Below are 17,932 nucleotides of genomic sequence, written 5' to 3' on the forward strand. Positions count from 1 at the left end.
TCTTTATAGATATAGGGAGTACTACATTAAAGCAAACGATCTCTTGCGGCGTGCCACGTGTTATCCTATACGGAGTAGTAGTACTACCAAAAAATATCTCATTTTAATTTAGATATATCTATGTTCTAAATTAGATTTAGATACATCTAAATTTTAATTAAGCTGAAACATTTCTTTATGGCCCGCAAAAAAAGAAACATTTCTTTATGAGCGAAGAGACTACTATACTTCCTCCGGAAACCCCCATCATAGACCGAGCTACATGTCACTAGTGGAAAACGGGGCAATAGGCCCGGTCCATTTGGGCCTTTAGACCCGGTTCCCGAACCGGGACCAACTAGGCGGGACTAAAGGGGGTACCCTTTAGTCCCGGTTCAAAGATAAACCGGGCCTAAAGGCCTCGACACGTGGTGCGGCCAGGGAGCTCGCGGTGGAAGGCCTTTGGTCCCGGTTCGTGGTACGAACCGGGCCTAGGTTCCTCCGCCGCGGCAGAGAATTGCTATTTCTCTGCCGCGGCGGAGAAACAGAGCGTTTCTCTGCCACGGCAGAGAAACAGGCGTTTCTCCGCCACGGCAGAGTTTCAGCAATGCATATATATCATTCAAGAAACCACAAAAAATCGTCATGAATATATATAGACATCGTCAACAGTACACGACATCGTCAACAGTACACGTAATGCATGCATATTTACAATACAACATGTCCTCGACGGATTTCGTTCCCCGTCACGATCCGCCGATAGTGCTCTCCACCTGGGGTAAGGACCTCGGTAATAAAGAATCCCGCGATTTCCTCTTGAATTGCTTTTATTTGATCCGCTGTTATGAGAGTGTCCCGTGGGCGTGTCATCTATATTTAAAAAAGGAGATCAATATATGAATGGAACTCAATACAATAGATGGTACTAATTAAGATTAATTGTGAAAATTTGTTATCGTACACGAGTGTGGTGTATTTGGGCATCCCCACCCTTGGGACAGGACATGTCACGCATGAAGGTGCGGACGTAGTATCCACATAAGTTATTCCCTTGTTCCTGCCTCATACACTTTACGAAAAAATAGTTCGATCAAACTAATAATCAAGCATCGTATTGAAAGTAAATATCATATATAAAGTTTCACGGACATAGCTAGCTATATATATAGTACTACTTACAGGGTAATCTCTAAATGTAAGCTCCGGTTTCCATTCACCCGGAACAGTATTGATGAACCGTTTCCAAGCCCCGCCCGGCAAAAAATAATGAGTAAATGAGTAATTGATTAGTTGATGATATCTTCGAATTAGAGCAGATGAAGATGCCAATACGAAATTGATTGAAACTACCTCTGGAGGATGGCAGCCATGTCCGCCCATTCCGCATATTCTTTACGTTTCGAGTCCATGACGTTTACGACTCCAAGGTGAAGATCAATGGTTAGGAGAATAAAGTGGAAACTGCACAAGCATAGCTCAATGATTACGAGAATAAAGTGGAAGGTGCACAAGCATAATGTATGTTATATATAACACTCACTTGAAGTTGTAGGGAAAGAATATATCCTCTTTGTCCGCTTGCTTCTCTAAAAACATTACGATGTTGTCCTCTCGTGTCCTTGGGGTACCGTCGAACCGTAACTTCATGAACTGTGTTTGGGTCTATGAACCCCAGCGGTACGAGCTTGCCTCTTTTGTATTCCAGCTTCTTCATTCTGCATAATTAAATGTATAGCGTACACAAAGAATATAATGAGGATAATTGTTAGTGCAAATGATCCTCTTCCTCTTCTTCATTGTCTTCCATCATAACCCCTCTTTCTCCGTGCTTGGTCCAACAATAGTAACTGGGCATGAAACCGGATCGCAGAAGGTGGCTGTGAATGAGACTCGAGTGAGCGTAATTTACGATATTCTTGCAGTCCACACATGGACAATACATGAAGCCACCATGTTTGTTTGCCTCCGCCACGGCCATAAAATTATCCAGGCCCGCGAGTGAACTCGTCAAACCGTCGGTCAATGTACATCCATTGCCGATTCATCCGCATGATATAATTAAGCTGATCAAAACCATTACGGAACATCACGATGTATATATACACATGCATTTTATCAATTGCGGATGAAAAGGATAAAGTCGTTAACCTCGATGAAGAAGAAAAAGCAAGTTAAGTGTGGCTTGATTTGTGTAAACTCAAGTGGCAAATCCTCTTAAGCATTTCATCGAACACCTCTTGTGCATGTGAAGAAGAGAGGAAAGCAATACACCCCTCTTGTGAAGATAGTGAAAAAATGGCTAAGTGTGGCTCACACTTGGGCAGGGGCAAGGTTATATAGCCGGAGGGGGCCTTTGGACCCGGTTTGTCATACAAACCGGGACTAAAGGGTTCCCCGAGCCGACACGGCCTGCCGCGCACTGCGGGTGGACCCTTTGGACCCGGTTTGTATGACAAACCGGGTCCAAAGGCCGCTACGAGACGAGCGCCGGCGGGTGGGGTCGTCCTGGGCAGAAACGAACCGGGTCCAATGGGGGCATTGGACCCGGTTTGGTTCAGCAGTGGGACATTTGCTTGGGACCAAAGGCCTCTTCTCCACTAGTGTGTAGCTCGGTTTTTAAAAATTTGCACGCACATAGATCACAACATGGTCTACATCAAGATTTTTTTTTCATATTTTTTGGAACCTTAAAATATCATTTTCGATTTTTTCAAAAAAAGAGCTATGTGTAGCTCGAGCTACAAAAATACACACTCATACCTCCTCCCTTTCCCTTTTTTGTTTTGTTTGTGGACGCTCTCAGCTGCCTTATAAAATCATGATGCCCGGCTCCCGATCCCTCCCTCCTGGACTCTCGAGCGCGCGCACATAGGTGAAGAAGATTGTGGAAGACCTCAAGCCATCTGCCGCACCCGTGGAGCTCGATCGCTCGCCGGCGTCTAGATTCAACCAAGGTAACCAACTGACACACCACGAAGCTAGTACTTGCAGTATCTAGCTAGTTTGAGTCGTACTCCAAGAACTCCAGCTTCCATGGCGCTTAAAGAGGGTTTTTTCTTGATCCCGTTTCTGAAAAGCTCGTATCCTCCATGGTCATTGGGCTCCCCAAAGTTGGAGTACTTGAGAATCCACCAGCTCCAGATTCCATATGATGATACAGTGATTTTATTGCTCGAATTAAACATTTGATCCGTCCGGCCCATGCGGTTTAAACAAAGTTGACCTCACTTCCCTTTCGCCGACCTACCAATTATGGGAATCTCCATCTTCCACATGATTCCACAGCTGAAATTTGGAAGTGAGCAAGTAGCCACTACTGGATCCCGTGAAAAAAAATCCACTATCCAGTTTGGATCAGAATCCCCCCACAAACGAACAAGGAGGTAACACGGGAACTTTCCTTTTCCCTGTCGCTCCTTGCTACCGTGTCATCTTGCTACGAACAACCTTGCTTTAAGCCTACAAGTATAGTGATTATACTGTATGGCTGTATCTATATGATTGATCGATTGATTAATTAGCAAATGCTTTACCTTTAAGCTAGGTTGTCGTGATGAGTTGTAATCATGTGAGTTAAACGCGTGTGACGCTTTCTACCTTTGATACTCCTGGAATTAGTGCGCATGGACGCTTTCTGATTTTGCCGGAAGTGCAAACGCTTTCTATCTTTGATGGGACACAAAGGTTCAAAGTAGAAATCATCAAGAAATCAGCTGTAAACAAGCCCTCTCGTGGTTAGCAGTTGGGATATGCCGAGAATCAAGCAGTGGTGACTATGAGATGGATGTATGCATGTATCACTACACTAGGTACGAAGGGTCAAAGTTCAGATTAAGGGTGTGCCAAGGATCAAAGCTTAGATTAAGGGTATCTCCGGGAGTCCGATGCAAACAGAGAACGTAAAGTGACCGTTGACGCGGTCAAAATTTGGGCCTGTCCACAGTTAATCGGCCCGATGCATAGTGACCGACCTGAGACGTATTCGCGGCCCAAATGCATTTGTGCGGACGCGCCTATTCCTCGGGCTCACCCGCGAGGCCTGAATCGCTGCCCTATCCCTGTGAGGCCTGAATCGCTACCCTCCATGCGAGGCCGCATCGCTGCCCCTCCCACTGACCAGGCGTGTGCCTACTCGATGTGGCGTCTTCAATGGCATGCTTCGGCTTCAGCGGAATCAGCAGTACTAGCGTGCGGTGGCTGGGCTTTTGCACCGCCATGAATGGCACGCGTGTGGAAAGTTGCGCACCCCATTCCTTTATAATAGGCAATCGGCTTTTGCCAACGCCACTGCGAGCAGCTAGCCAAGATCGACACCATCGTGAGCCAACCTTTCCCATAGAACAGGAAGCGCGACGTCATCCATGTGAAAGGGATGGCCATGGCGGAAGCCAAAGCACGACCCCGAGGCCTAGCCGGGGTGAGGAAGAAGAAGAAAAAGAAACCATGTGTCCGTGTGTCCGTCACCATCGAAATGACCCACACACCATACAACGAGCGCACACCATGCTCTGTTGGGTGGACCGACGTCCACCTCCCCACCGGCTGGTGACTTAACCATCGGAGTGTTCCCATGTCGTCGATTCCATGGGAGTGACAGGAGCGGCGGCGGGAGATCACCCGACGCATGGCCCCTTCTACCGTTGGATCCCCTCGCCGACCTAGGATTCAACTTCGAGTCGCCGATATGGGACACGTTCGGGCACCTCGAATGGTATTTGAGGCGCTGAGCGGGGTTTATCGGTGACCACGAGTTCAACAACGCCACTCCGCTCGCGCTGGTGCGCTGGTGAAGGAGGAGGAGGAGGAGAATGAAGAGGAGGAGGGGGACGACGCTAACGACTACCTTGGCTACGTGGCGTACTTCACGGAGAATGCGAAGGAGGAGGGTAGGGTAGATGAGCTTCCCCTCATGCCGGGAACGTGGATGAGGAGGATGCGTTTAGGATGGCCATGATTCCATGAAGGCTTGGAGGGAGCAGCCCGCGCCACCACCACTACAAGCGCCATTGCGCTATGCCTCGGCGGTCATGCCTCCCGGCCTCTCAGAGGAGGAGGCCATGAGGTTGGCCATACATGGAGGCCTCGACCGTGGCGCCTCCAGCGTGGTCACCGTGGGCCCGTGGCACCTCCCGCTTACGACGCACCACCTCCTTCCTACGCCACACCACATCCAACCAACACATTACCCACTACCTTCATGGGCCCCACGCGAAGCGGCCGCCACCTCCTCCTCCTGCACGAACACCGCCGGCGGCAGTCAACAGCATGCACACTGGTCGTGGCCTTCGACATCTCCAACCTTCATCGACCTGATCGACGATGACGACCGGTATCCAGTCTTGGCAAGCGTAGCTAGGGTTAATTTCTGGTTTTTTCAATGTATTTCCGGAGTGAATCTATTAGTTTGACGATGCTATTCCAGAGGCTTCTAGACTAATCTCGACAGAACTCTGGCTCGAGCCCGTAATGAGAGAGTTTTTATTTTCGAGATAACCTCGAGAGAGTGTTCAAACCAGAAGGGATATCCTAGGATCGGGAGTGTGTCCACGTCATCGCCATCTCGCATCTCGCGTCGCGTGATTCACATCGGACGCAGGAGCGTTACAGGCGACGGGGAAAGTACGGAACTGCCCCTCTGAGCCCTTTTTGTGTTCCGCCACCCCCTCTCGACTCACGCCTCCGCCGCTTCGTCGTCTTCCCCCACCAGAACCGCCGCTCTATCCCGCTCCCGTCGCGCCTCCCCCAGAACTCCGCGGCGGCGGCGGGCGACGGAGCCGCTGCTTCTGGTGGTGCTGCTGCTGCCGGGTCTCCGTCCAGGTTAGTCACCGCCTCCCCCGCCCCGCCCTTCCCTACCTCCTCCGCACGGTTGTATCGACGGATTGTTCCCGTGCTGCTTGGTTCCGCCCCGATCAATGGGGACACCCACTGCGAAATTACTAGCGCCGTCTCTTCCGATTTCTACGCACGAACTCTGGATTCCGCGGGACATCCCCGCCCAAATCCCTTCAGTTCCGACTGTATTACTATCAGAGTTTCAGTTACGGACGGGTTCGTTCGGGGCCGAGATCGGGTGCCCCATCAGACTCCGAGGCATAGACACCAGAGAATCATCCCGCCCTCACCGGCGCAGTAGGAACCGGATCGCGACTCGCCGTCGCCGTCTCCGTAGTGGGTGTGCTCGTTTTGTTGGTTTCCGCTTTGGGCGATGCGATTCCGTTGGTCTGCAGGTGGTGCCCGAGTTCCTCAGCCGCACTCGCTTGTCCGCGAGCGACGTGGCGGATTCGCTCGATCGATCAACCTCCGTGACTACGGCGGTGGTCTACTTTGCCTCGCTCGAGTCCTTATCTGATCGCCTACACTTTTCGGTGTCGGCCCAGCCTGGCCTCCCGTGGTGACAGATACCAATTTGTGCACGCTTCTCTCTTCATTCTGCTCGGCGTCTCGTGGTTCCTGTCCTCTTGCTGATTCGTTAGCTGTGGGTATCAGATTGGGAATCCTGAGTGGAACTAGAGTCTAGAGGAGGCATTGTTGTCAGCTCATCCGAATGCTGGGTATTCTGTTGATTTGTTTGTTTTGTGTTTTCATTATTAGGAGAGTAGCCTTATTATGTCTGCAGATTGGTGTGATCCAACTTGTGGGGGAGGCAACCAATTAGTTTTGCGACTAAAACTTGATGCGTTTCCTGCTAATTCTTTTTTTCTTTTCAATTTGCTAGTTGTGGCCACTTGAGTTACTCTGCCCCCATGTTGTCGAAATTTATCCTTATCTAAATTTTGCTGTCATGGATTCGGTGGCACATATATTCTCTGCGCTAGCAAGCTGCAGATTCCTGTCATATTCTGCAAATCTAGTCAACATTGACTTTGCTTTAGTTGACATTTTCATACCTCATGTTATGTTATCTCGTACATCAATTAGGATGTGCTATAGGTGCACCACTTTTATTAACTGTCTAATAAAACAAGTGAAATATGGTATGTTCAGTTGCTGCTGAGCTTTCCCAACTTATGTGAAACTATGCCACTGTCATTTGTGCAAACCTTCCCAATTACAGGTGCACCACTTTGCTTTAGTTTTCATCTCTGTTGATTTGTTTATTTTCTGTTTATATTAGGAGAGTAGTAGATGTCCGCCTTATTATGTTTGCAGATTGGTGTGATCCAACTTGTGTGGGAACCAACCAGTAGGTTTTGTGGCTAAAACTTAATGCATTTCCTGTTAATTCTTTTTTCTGTTTGCTAGCTGTGGCCGCTTTAGTTACTCTGCACCCATGTTGTTGAAAGTTAGTCTTACCTAAATTTCGCCATCATGTCTTTGGTGGCATATATTCTCCACGCTAGTAGGCTCCAGATTCCTGTCATATTCTGCAAATCTAGTCAACATTGACTTTTTCTTTAGTTGACCTTTTTCGTACCTCGTGTTATCTTCTAATATATCAATTAGGATGTGCTATAGGTGCACCACTTGTATAAACTGTCTAATTAAACATGTGAAATATGTTATGTTCAGTTGCTGCTGAGCTTTCCCAGCTCATGTGAAACCTTGCCACTGTCATTTTTTGTGCAAACCTTTCCTGTTGTGCAAACTGATATATATATTCACAAGTTTTAGTTTGAACCCCTACATGTGATAGATAGTCATTGTCATACTCATCTGGACAACATAATTAGATATGTGTGTTTTTGGTTGTCCATGCAAGGCGACTGCATGGATGTGGTGCTTCAGTTTTCCCTTAACGAATGGCATTATGGGATCTCCATCGCCTCATTTCTCACATTAGTTCTGGTAGGAGGCGCACATGATAAATAAATTTTCTGACAGCATTTGTGCAGTACTAGATCTAGCATAATCACTGTTCCTGTGTATTGACTCTTGTTTTCTTTCAGATGGACAGCCATAATCACTCACCGCCCCATGTCCCTGAAGTAACACTGGACATTTCATCCGCTTCTGGAGCAGCTGGGAACAAAGCTTGCAGAGGTGCTGCTTGCGACTTTTCTGACACCAGTAACACCTCGAAAGATGCAAAGGAGAGATCTGCGTCCATGAGGAAGCTCCTAATTGCTGTGATCCTTTGCGTTATATTCATGGCAGTTGAAGTGGTTGGAGGCATCAAAGCAAACAGTCTTGCAATCCTGACTGATGCAGCCCATCTGCTATCTGATGTTGCAGCATTTGCCATATCTTTATTCTCTCTATGGGCAGCTGGCTGGGAAGCGACACCACAGCAGTCATATGGATTTTTCCGTATTGAAATTCTGGGGGCATTGCTTTCCATTCAGCTTATATGGCTCCTTGCTGGCATACTTGTCTACGAAGCTATCAATAGGCTCCTCAATGAAAGCGGCGAGGTGCAGGGCTCCCTCATGTTTGCTGTATCAGCTTTTGGCTTGTTTGTTAACATCATAATGGCAGTGTTGCTTGGTCACGACCATGGGCACGGTGGGCATGGGCACAGCCATGGTCATGACCATGGACATTCACATGACCATGATCATGGACACTCGGAGGATGACCATCCCCATCACGAAGATCATGAGCAGGGCCATGTACGCCATGAGCACAGTCATGGTACCTCCATAACCATCACAACTCATGAGCACTCTCATTCAAGCAGTGGACTACATCATGATGCTGAAGAACCGTTGCTTAAGCATGATGGTGATTGTGAGAGTACCCAGCCTGGTGCCAAGGCCGCTAAGAAGGCTAACCGTAATATCAATGTGCACAGTGCTTATCTGCATGTTATCGGGGACTCCATCCAGAGCATTGGTGTAATGATTGGAGGTGGTCTCATCTGGTACAAGCCTGAATGGAAGATTATTGATCTCATATGCACCCTCATCTTCTCTGTGATTGTACTGTTTACCACAGTCAAGATGATTCGGAACATTCTTGAAGTTCTGATGGAGAGCACACCCCGCGAGATCGATGCCACCAGGCTCGAGAGTGGTCTCCGTGAGATGGAAGGTGTGATTGCTGTCCATGAGCTGCACATCTGGGCTATCACAGTGGGGAAGGTGCTGTTGGCATGCCACGTGACCATCACACAGGATGCGGATGCTGATCAGATGCTTGACAAGGTCATTGGGTACATCAAGGCAGAGTACAACATCAGTCATGTGACGATTCAGATCGAGCGCGAGTAAGGTACAGATAGTTGGGGATGAAAATTGCGCTTGTTCACGGCTTATCTTCCTAAAATGCAGTTGTTGTTAGCTTTGCACTTGCAAAAAGGCGTTGCAGGTTCATCTAGCTGTTATCTTTGGTGCTGGAGAAATATTATATATGTTCGATTTATCATTAGCTCTTTAGGTGAATGAACTATTATCAGGGTGGTGTAGTCTGTGTTCACATGGATGCAGTTTTCAGACGTTTATTGAGCCCCCTTTTGAGCTCATCAACCCGCATGTGTAGTTCAGGTGCACCCTTTCTTGTCACTTTATGTAAAGCTCTGCTTGTTATGGCATGGATATTGTCAAGTTTTTCTAGCCGTTTTGAGTTTGCTTCCTACAGTTGAATGTAGGAAGGTACAAGCACTCCTTGTTTTTCTGTCTGTGAATTTGCAATGTGTATCTCTCGTGTCACTACATATCTCATTTCTTCTGAGCAGTACATGTATCTTTGCTTCAGAAATTTGTTCACAAGGGTTTCTGAAGTGGAATGCACCACTGATATAGTCTTGCAGGCTACAGTATTTGACAGTAAGCATATACGCCATCCCAAGGGGGCTTCAGTTGGTCTGTTTTCGTTCTGTGAAGTGTACACATTCTGTTGATGCCTGCAATGTATTTGTGCTTGCGTTCCAGCTTGCATCTATCAACACGTCAGCTGTTACGTCTCTTATTCTCTTCTATTTTGTACTAACGAGTGATCATTTCAATCGAGTTGATTATTTGCCCAGTGTCGTGCATCAACATTTTCGAAAAAGAAAAACCACCCCAACATGGGGCCAGGTATCATCATCTAGTATGGAAATTAATCTATAGTTTTGGAGTGTCATATAGTTCTGATTTTTGAGCAAAAATTGACTCGGTTCCAACGTGAACTCAACAACACCACCAAAGAGAAGGATTCATACTTGTTCCGAATGCTTTCAAACCCTTGTCAAATTTTGACCACATCATGCTTCATGGGAGAGTTGGTGACAACTACAGTTCATGTTGCCATCTGTTTCAGTATCATCGACTAGTCATTTATACCTGGAACGACAATGCTTAATCCCATGTGTTGCTCCAGAGCTAAGGAGCCACATGCTGCTGGTTAAATAGGATTTAAGATGTCATATACTGGAAAGGTGGAATCAAAACTTTTCAGAGCATTCTACCAACAAGCCCAGAACGAGAATCTTCAAATAAAATTGAGATGGATCAAAGCACAAGCTCACAGTCATGTCTTGACTGGCATTGCATTGGATTCAGTTCGGGCTTTGACTTACAAAACATAGCATATGCAGCAGTAGAAATCAAAGCTGGACACCCCATAACACTGAACGACACTGTCCAAACTTCACTCCCATGTTTCACAAGAGGAAAATGCCAATCTTAAAACTACCACTGGCAACAGTAACAACATCAGATTCTTGGATGAATCAGCATCCTAGGACTGATCAGACCATGTAACACATGTGCTTACTGTGAATAAGAAGCGATTAAATGGATTTGAGGCCTTCACCAACGGCATTCCGCCTAGCTCCCACCTCCAGCAACTTGGGCATTTTGCTTAATTGTTTGTATATGCAAGTTCTGTTTAGACAGGTGTTTGATACAGCAGTTTAATCATTCACAAAAGTAGTAAAAGCTGCATATTGAACACCAGGCAAGCATATCAGACCTGTTCTGCATATCAAGCAACTCGAGAGCTCTATGCAATTATGCTGCAAGGCAATAAAGAAAGATGCTAGATTGACTAGCAAAATCTGCTAATCACTATGAACGAGGACACATACTTAGCTACATTTAACCAAATGCCTACCAATTTCCTCGCCTCTCAATTTCAATACATCATGACCAATGAAACGTTCGGGGCCTCGCCTTCCGAAAATAAGTACTCAGTAGCACAGGCATTTGATCAAACCTTCAATAACTAAACATAACAGTTCAGTAACAATTAGATATATATTGTCCTCACGAAAACATAAAGCCGTGAACATCTCACCCATCAATACGGTTTTACAGTCTTGAAACTAGAATTACATTAGCATAGCCCTACAGAGATAGCTACCGGCATCAACCATCATATACACAAAACTAAACACTAGCACACCAGCTAAGCTTCAGGATAAAACAGGGTAAGACGATGGAACAGATCAGATTATCTACTGGTAGATGGTAATAGAGGCCGTGACCTCGATAGCAGCATTGTCGTCAGGATGAACGGACTTGGGCACGGAGAACTGGAAGAAGTCATCGGGATCAGGGAGCCCATGTGAGGGATTGGTGCATGGTACATCGAAGGAGGTTATGACATCGTGTTTAGATGTCTGAGAATTCGGAGCAGCGAGGAAGTGGAGATCAAGCTCACATTTCAGTGTCTGTGGTGGCGGTCGCAACCAAGAAATGTCTTTAGGTTGGGGAGATATGCAGATTGCGGAGACCGTGCTGCCGAACGGCCTCCGTGCCACGAATAGCACAAGCAGGTGCTGGCTGGTGCCACGGACGGCACCGACGACATTGAAGCCGCCCAAGAGGTGGATGTCGAAGCTCTTCCCGGCCTGGGTCTCGGCGGTGTATGGCCACTTCTCCACGGAGATGAAGTGATCCAGAAGGGCCTCCGCGGAGCCGATGAAGCTGCAGGCTTCCTGTGGGCAGCTAGCAATGAGCGCGTAACTGCATGACCGTCGGTGCGTGGGCAGGAAGTAGCGAGTCAGCAGGTCGGTGCAGCCGTAGGCGGCATTGGGGCACGTCACACAGATGGCCTCCACGGCATTCTCCAAGGGCTGGTTCCGGCGGTAGCCGTCGGTGTGGTGGCCGCCGGAAACGTTGCACCTCGCTGCTGCGGCTGACCCTTCCCAGGATAAAGCCTTGAGGCATGTGAGGCACACCGTGTGCCCCTGGTCACACTGCAAGGGTGCAATCGAGGGTGAACAGGCCAGATACTTTGAGATACTACCGGTATATGAAATATCTATAGACATGTAATAAAAGTGTACTATCCTAAACTGACATAAAAGATGGTGTAGCTCAACTCGTATAGAAACAACGGTTTGTATCGTGATACGGTCCAGTGTTCAAACCCCATGTCTGCATACTTATTCGTTGGTTAATCAAAATATAATTGTTCTATGTATTTTTTTCTTACAGAAAGCTCATATAATGTTTCTTATACTCGTAGGTTTTTCATGTCAACTCATTAGTTAGAAATTGTACAAAGTTACATATTCCATAATCTTGTTTTAAGTTTCTCAAGCACAAATATGTTCTACTCTTACATTTTCATGTTAACTTTATTAGTTAGAAATTGTACAGCGCTACATATTTGATGCTCTTATTCTACGTTTCTCAGGCACAAGTATCTTTTCTTGTCATAGTTTTTCAAGCACATAGGTGTCAACATAGTTCATACTCTAATTATTTTCGAACTTTATTTCGGATAATATATTTTGAATACCCTGTGCTGAAATTCTGGGCCCGCCCTGGATGGTAGATCTATACTAGATCTAGTACTGCACAAATACTGATCTAGTAGTCGGGATTTGGGAGGGGAGATGTCGCACGCACCTGGAAGATGGGCGGCTTCAGCGGCAGGCAGCAGGCGCTGCAGTCGAATGCGCGGCCTCCATCCGCCAGCGTCACGTCGGTGAGAGTCAAGGCCGGCGGAATCGACATCGAGTGCGAGGTGGAGCCGCCGGAGTCCCCCCATTCCTTGGGCGCGCTGGCGACGGCAGGGGCCCGCGGAATCGCGGTCGAGCTCGAGGTTGCGCCGTCAGCCCAGTCGTCCCAGATCTTCTCGGGCGACTTGCTGCCCGCGGCGAGGAATGCCTCGGACAAGCCGCCGGAGTCCCCCCATTCCTTGGGCGCGGTGGCGACGACCGGGGCCCGCGGAATCGCGGTCGAGTTGGAGGTTGCGCCGTCTGCCCAGTCGTCCCAGATCTTCTCGGGCGACTTGCTGCCGGAGGCGAGGAATGCCTCGGAAAATCCGGCCCTGGAGTCCGAGGAGGGCTCCAGGCAGCAGTCGGCCCAGTATGCCTCTTGGTCAGATTCATCGTAACACCGGCAGAGGTTGAAGCCCTCGGAAATACAAGAACCCACACATCTATCAAACGGCCCGCAGCCATACCACTCCGACGACATACTTCGCCTCCTGGCTTAATTAGGGCATGGGAGGGGGACGGCGGCCAGACGGGGCGGTGGCAGCAGCTACAGAGGGAGGGAGAATCGAAGCGGAGGGTGGTGGCCGCAGCTACAAAGGGAGAATCGAGGCGGAGGGCGGCGGCCGCCGGATTTTGGAGGGGAACGGGGCGGCCGCCGGAGAGGCGACGGCAGGTGTCGATTTGGGGGAAAAGCTGGGAGAAGAGTGACGTTGGAGTCGATAAAGCCCTGGTCGACCGGGGCTTTGACCCAAGGAAATAACTGCAAGGTTTTTTGGTGAAAAACTTTGAACCATATGTTATTTGCACTTGCACCATATAGTTCACGACAAAGATAAAAACGATGAAATACTTGTTGAAAAGATTACTCACTCCAACTCATATTACTTAATGTAGATGTACCTAAACACGTTGGATCGGAGGAAGTACTAATTTTTTTTTTGGAAAAAAAAAGCGAGCATGGTTTTAACAATATGAGACTCAAGATGTTGTGACGTTGCTACCGAAGTATAACTATTTCACATCTACAGAGCAAAAGATCTTAGAAAATTAATTCGGCTCTCGGGTACATATGCTCCCTCTACCAAAAAATGCATACTTCAAAATGTTGATTTTTTTGACAAAAAGTTATGCATGTACATCTCCATAATGTGTGTGTGTTCTTAAAGTTTCGCGAAAACGGATATTTTTTATGATCTATGTAAAAAAAGTGAAAACCTATCTTGCGAAAAGCCGTCTTTTTAGCACCAGATTTTTTATTCTTACACGCGCCACACAACAAGCCGTTTTTTCATGAATCACCTTTATAAGCGCCTAGCACGTGAGAATTTTTTGCTTTAAATTTTTCATTTTAAAATAAAGAGAATATATACTCCCATGCTTCAAAACATCACTCCTCAAAAGATTCTACACATAAAAGTTAGAGAAAGGAGGCCTAGCGAGCGTAATTTGATGGTATAACATCTCTTTGCCAAGGAGAAGATAACAGTCTCCTTGCAGAGATGTACCTAGACACGCTGGATCGGAGGAAGATCCCAGCAAATCAATTCGGCTCTTGGATGCATATGTTCCCTCTATCAAAAAAATGCATATTTCAAAATGTTGATTTTTTTGGACAAAAAGTTTTGCATGTACATCTCCATAATGTATGTGTGTTCTTCAAGTTTCACGTAAATGGATTTTTTTGTGGTCTATGTAATAAAGAGAAAATTTATTTTGCGAAAAGTCGTATTTTCAGCACCAGATTTTTTATCCTTACACGCTCCACACAACGAGCTGATTTTTCATGAAACTGCTTTATAAGCGCCTAACACGTGAAGATGTAAGTGAGAATTTTTTGCTTTAAATTTTTCATTTTAAAATAAAGAGAGCATATACTCCCATGCTTCAAAATATCACTGCTCAAAAGATTCTACACATAAAAGTTAGAGAAAGGAGGCCTAGTGAGCGTAGTTTGATGGTATAACAGTCTCCTTGCCAAGGAGAAGATGCCGGTTTGAATGCCTCTCGCTCACTTAATTTAGCAAAATGCTATGATAAAAATGTTTCAACTAATTGGTTGTTTAATTACTTGTAATAAACTTAGTAGGAGTTGTTAGTCTAGTACTATATCTCTTACTATTTTATTCTTCATAGGCATTCCACCAAAAAATTCAGGTACAGATCCCAAAAGGATGTGTAAATCAGGTATCCAAGAAGACAAAGTATCGGCAATCGGCTTAGAAAGGGAACGCAAGGATCCTCCACTTACCGTGGGCCCGAGGTTATCGGGCGAGTACGGCTACTTGTCCACCTTGAAGGTGGTGAAGGTCGTCGTGGTGATTTTCCCCAGCGCCTTCCCATACTCTGCCACGTCCCACTCCGCGGAGCTTAGACGGGTGGCATCCTTTTGCCCCATATATTCTCACATGTAGTGGATGCGACTACAGAGAGGAGCCAACCGCCGGCCGAGCCAAAAGTTGTACAGGTTGACCGCCAACAGGCCGGCGATCTTCAGACTCTTGATTCAGTCTGGGGCGTTGCGGTCGAAGGCACGACCTCCATCCGCCAATGTCGCGTCTGTGAGAGTCGAGGACGGCGGAATCGCGATCGAGTCTGAGGTCGAGCCGCCCGAGCCCCTGCATTCCTTGGGCCCGCTGGCGATGGCCAGGGCCCGCTGAACCGCGATCGAGTTGGAGGGTGCGCTGTCAGCCTAGTCGTCCCAAACCTCCTACACCTTGCTGCCAGAGGCGAGGAATGCCTCAGACATGCGTCGGCCCAGTCTTCCCAGTCATCCCAGACCTCCGACGCCTTGCTGCCAGAGGCGAGGAATGCCTCGGACATGTCGTCGTCCTTGTCGTCCCAGACCTCCGACGCCTTGTTGCCGGAGGAGAGGAATGCCTCGGACACGCCATCCCTATCGTCCTAGGATTCTGGTGCCTCTAGGTAGATGTCGCTCGAGTACCCTCCTGTAGCAGATTCATCATGACACCCGCAGACGGACTCACATGTACCCACACATTTATCCCACGGCCTCCCGTACCTCTCCCACGACATACTTGCCCTCCTAGCTTAATGAGGGCATGGGAGGGGGTTGGCGACCAGATAGGGCGGTGGCAGCAACTACAGTGGTAGAATCAAAGCGGAGGGTGGTGGCCGCATCTATAAAGGAGAATCGAAACGAAGGGTGGCAGTCACCGTATTTTGGGAGGGGAGAGGGCCGGGCGGGCCGGAGAGGCGAGGACACGTGTCGACTTTGGGGAGACTGACGTTGGAGTCTATAGAGCCCGGGTTTTCAGAGCCGACGGGAAGAGCTTTGATCCAAGAAAATAATTGAAAGGATTTTGGTAAAAATATACTTTGAGGTACGTGGCAGTCATGCATAATAAAATAGTGATAAACCTATGTTCTGGTCGTGAAGAATCATAATTTAACACAATAAAAAATTCCATCGACCGGGTAGTACTACTGAACGTTGCGATTTTTTTTTCAAATAGTACGAATTATTTACTAATTTTTGTGAATAATACATGATTTCAAAATTTTCGGATTTCGTGATTCGGTCAGCGGTGTGCCGACCGGTCACCAATGCAACGAGCCAGCAATTGAAGGGTTTGGTGGGACCACCGACCCCGACTGTAGTCGGCCACGTAGCTGCCGATCGGCGGATGGGCTGCCCATTAGGCTGCTCATAGTGGGGAGTAACTTAGACTAGTAACATATGTCATGTTACTAGTTATGTTACTAGTCTAGGTTACTACCTTCATAATGGGTAGTAACTTATATGTGGTGTCATGCATTGTATCATTTATTATGTTGTAGACTCATTTTGCTTTGGGGTGTGTAATGTTATGGTAACATAGCTAGTTACCACCGCACTCTCTTTCTCCATTTATTCGTATGCCATGTCACCAAAATATCTTGAGATGTGTGATGTTACTAGCTATGTTACTCCCACTATAAGCAGTCTTAGTCCTATCTACGGAAATAACGCTGCAAGCGGCCATGCTTCATTCATTCCTCCTCTCTCTTTCTCTCTTCACTCGAGTCACTTTGAGATGCCAAAATGACATAAAGGAAGATGAACGTGGTATGTATTGGTGACGATGTTACTCATATGCCAAAATTGTGTGAGCTGATGTGTGATTTTGTGGGTGACCATGTTGCTTGAGAGTAGAAGGAGTTTTTGGCGTATTTTCAAGCTCTGTTTTTTTTTTTTTTTTGCGGGGAACAAAAACACTCAAATACATCGGGGAACAAGGCCTCAGATCTGGGCAAAATTGAGCGTGCCCTGATTGACGGGTTTTCACCTTGTTTGTTCCAAGATGTGTATCATATATTGAAACCCTTACAAACAAGTGTTTTTAGATTATAAGTATGTACTCCCACATGGTACAATTGTTTTTTTAGAGAAAAGGCTAACGAGAACCCGACATTGAATTAACAAAGCCTCCAACCGGCCAGGAGTTACAAACACACACGACATTGGGGATGCCAGTTTACAATACAAGCACAAAGAGAAAAATAACACCCAAAAACAAAGAGGAGCACGACTACAACAAGCATCCGCCATGGTGTCTTCGTCTCGAGCAAATGAAAAATGTTGAGTATCGTCGACAGACAACACCGGAGTCTGTTGACGTCAGAAACCCCCTGGCGGGCAGAGACGGGCAACACGGTAGAGCCGGGAACAACTAGGGCTGCGGCTGGCCCTAGTCCCTCAGAGCGACGGCCCGCAAAGCCTCCTGGTCGCACGCACCGATGTTTATCACAAGGGCGTGCCACCCGACCTATACCTGGTCGGGAAGGTGTGGATGATGCCTCGCTTAGTTTCCTGCGAGGGCACACACGTAAACGTTAAATACGAGCCTCGATCGGCTCTCGAGGTTATCTTGTGAATCGGCTCAAAGAGCCGATCCACCCATGATTCAGACGGGGTGTCCGAATATATGGTGGTCCTGCTTGATCAAGGTGAAGCTAATGAGATCTACGACGATGTGGGGTTTTCACCGCATAATCGGATCGTCCTACTCCAGGTTGGGCCTCGCGGCCACGCACGGTGATCGTAAGCCGATCCTAAACAAGGCCTAAAAACCAACACGAGGTTGATCCTCGGAACATCCTGCTTAGGGCCAACGAACGACACCCTACGTGCCGCTGGAT

At 47.4% G+C, this 17,932-nt stretch overlaps 2 protein-coding genes across 5 annotated transcripts; one reads left to right on the forward strand and one right to left on the reverse strand.

The window, feature by feature from the left end:
• Nucleotides 1-2,826: 2,826 nt before the first annotated feature.
• On the forward strand, nucleotides 2,827-9,492 carry LOC124706974 (metal tolerance protein 1-like). Of its 4 annotated transcripts, XM_047238637.1 has the most exons (3): nucleotides 6,517-6,533; nucleotides 7,682-7,767; nucleotides 7,869-9,492. In XM_047238637.1, the coding sequence occupies exons 1-3, from the start codon at nucleotides 6,527-6,529 to the stop codon at nucleotides 9,129-9,131; spliced, it is 1,356 nt and encodes a 451-aa protein (XP_047094593.1). In that variant the 5' UTR covers nucleotides 6,517-6,526; the 3' UTR covers nucleotides 9,132-9,492. The 4 variants fall into 4 exon arrangements, with proteins under 4 accessions (XP_047094594.1, XP_047094595.1, XP_047094596.1 ...); XM_047238638.1 differs by lacking the exons at nucleotides 6,517-6,533; nucleotides 7,682-7,767 and adding an exon at nucleotides 2,827-2,936; XM_047238639.1 differs by lacking the exons at nucleotides 6,517-6,533; nucleotides 7,682-7,767 and adding an exon at nucleotides 5,758-5,799.
• Nucleotides 9,493-11,047: 1,555 nt separating this feature from the next.
• LOC124708419 lies at nucleotides 11,048-13,503 on the reverse strand. The gene is made up of 2 exons (XM_047240096.1): nucleotides 12,702-13,503; nucleotides 11,048-12,043 (listed from the first exon to the last, which is right to left on the reverse strand). Exons 1-2 carry the CDS (start codon nucleotides 13,272-13,274, stop codon nucleotides 11,300-11,302), a joined length of 1,317 nt encoding a protein of 438 aa, XP_047096052.1. The 5' UTR covers nucleotides 13,275-13,503; the 3' UTR covers nucleotides 11,048-11,299.
• Between the last annotated feature and the right edge of the window lie 4,429 nt (nucleotides 13,504-17,932).

Source organism: Lolium rigidum, chromosome 4, assembly GCF_022539505.1.
Source record: "Lolium rigidum isolate FL_2022 chromosome 4, APGP_CSIRO_Lrig_0.1, whole genome shotgun sequence".
Taxonomy (NCBI): domain Eukaryota; kingdom Viridiplantae; phylum Streptophyta; class Magnoliopsida; order Poales; family Poaceae; genus Lolium; species Lolium rigidum.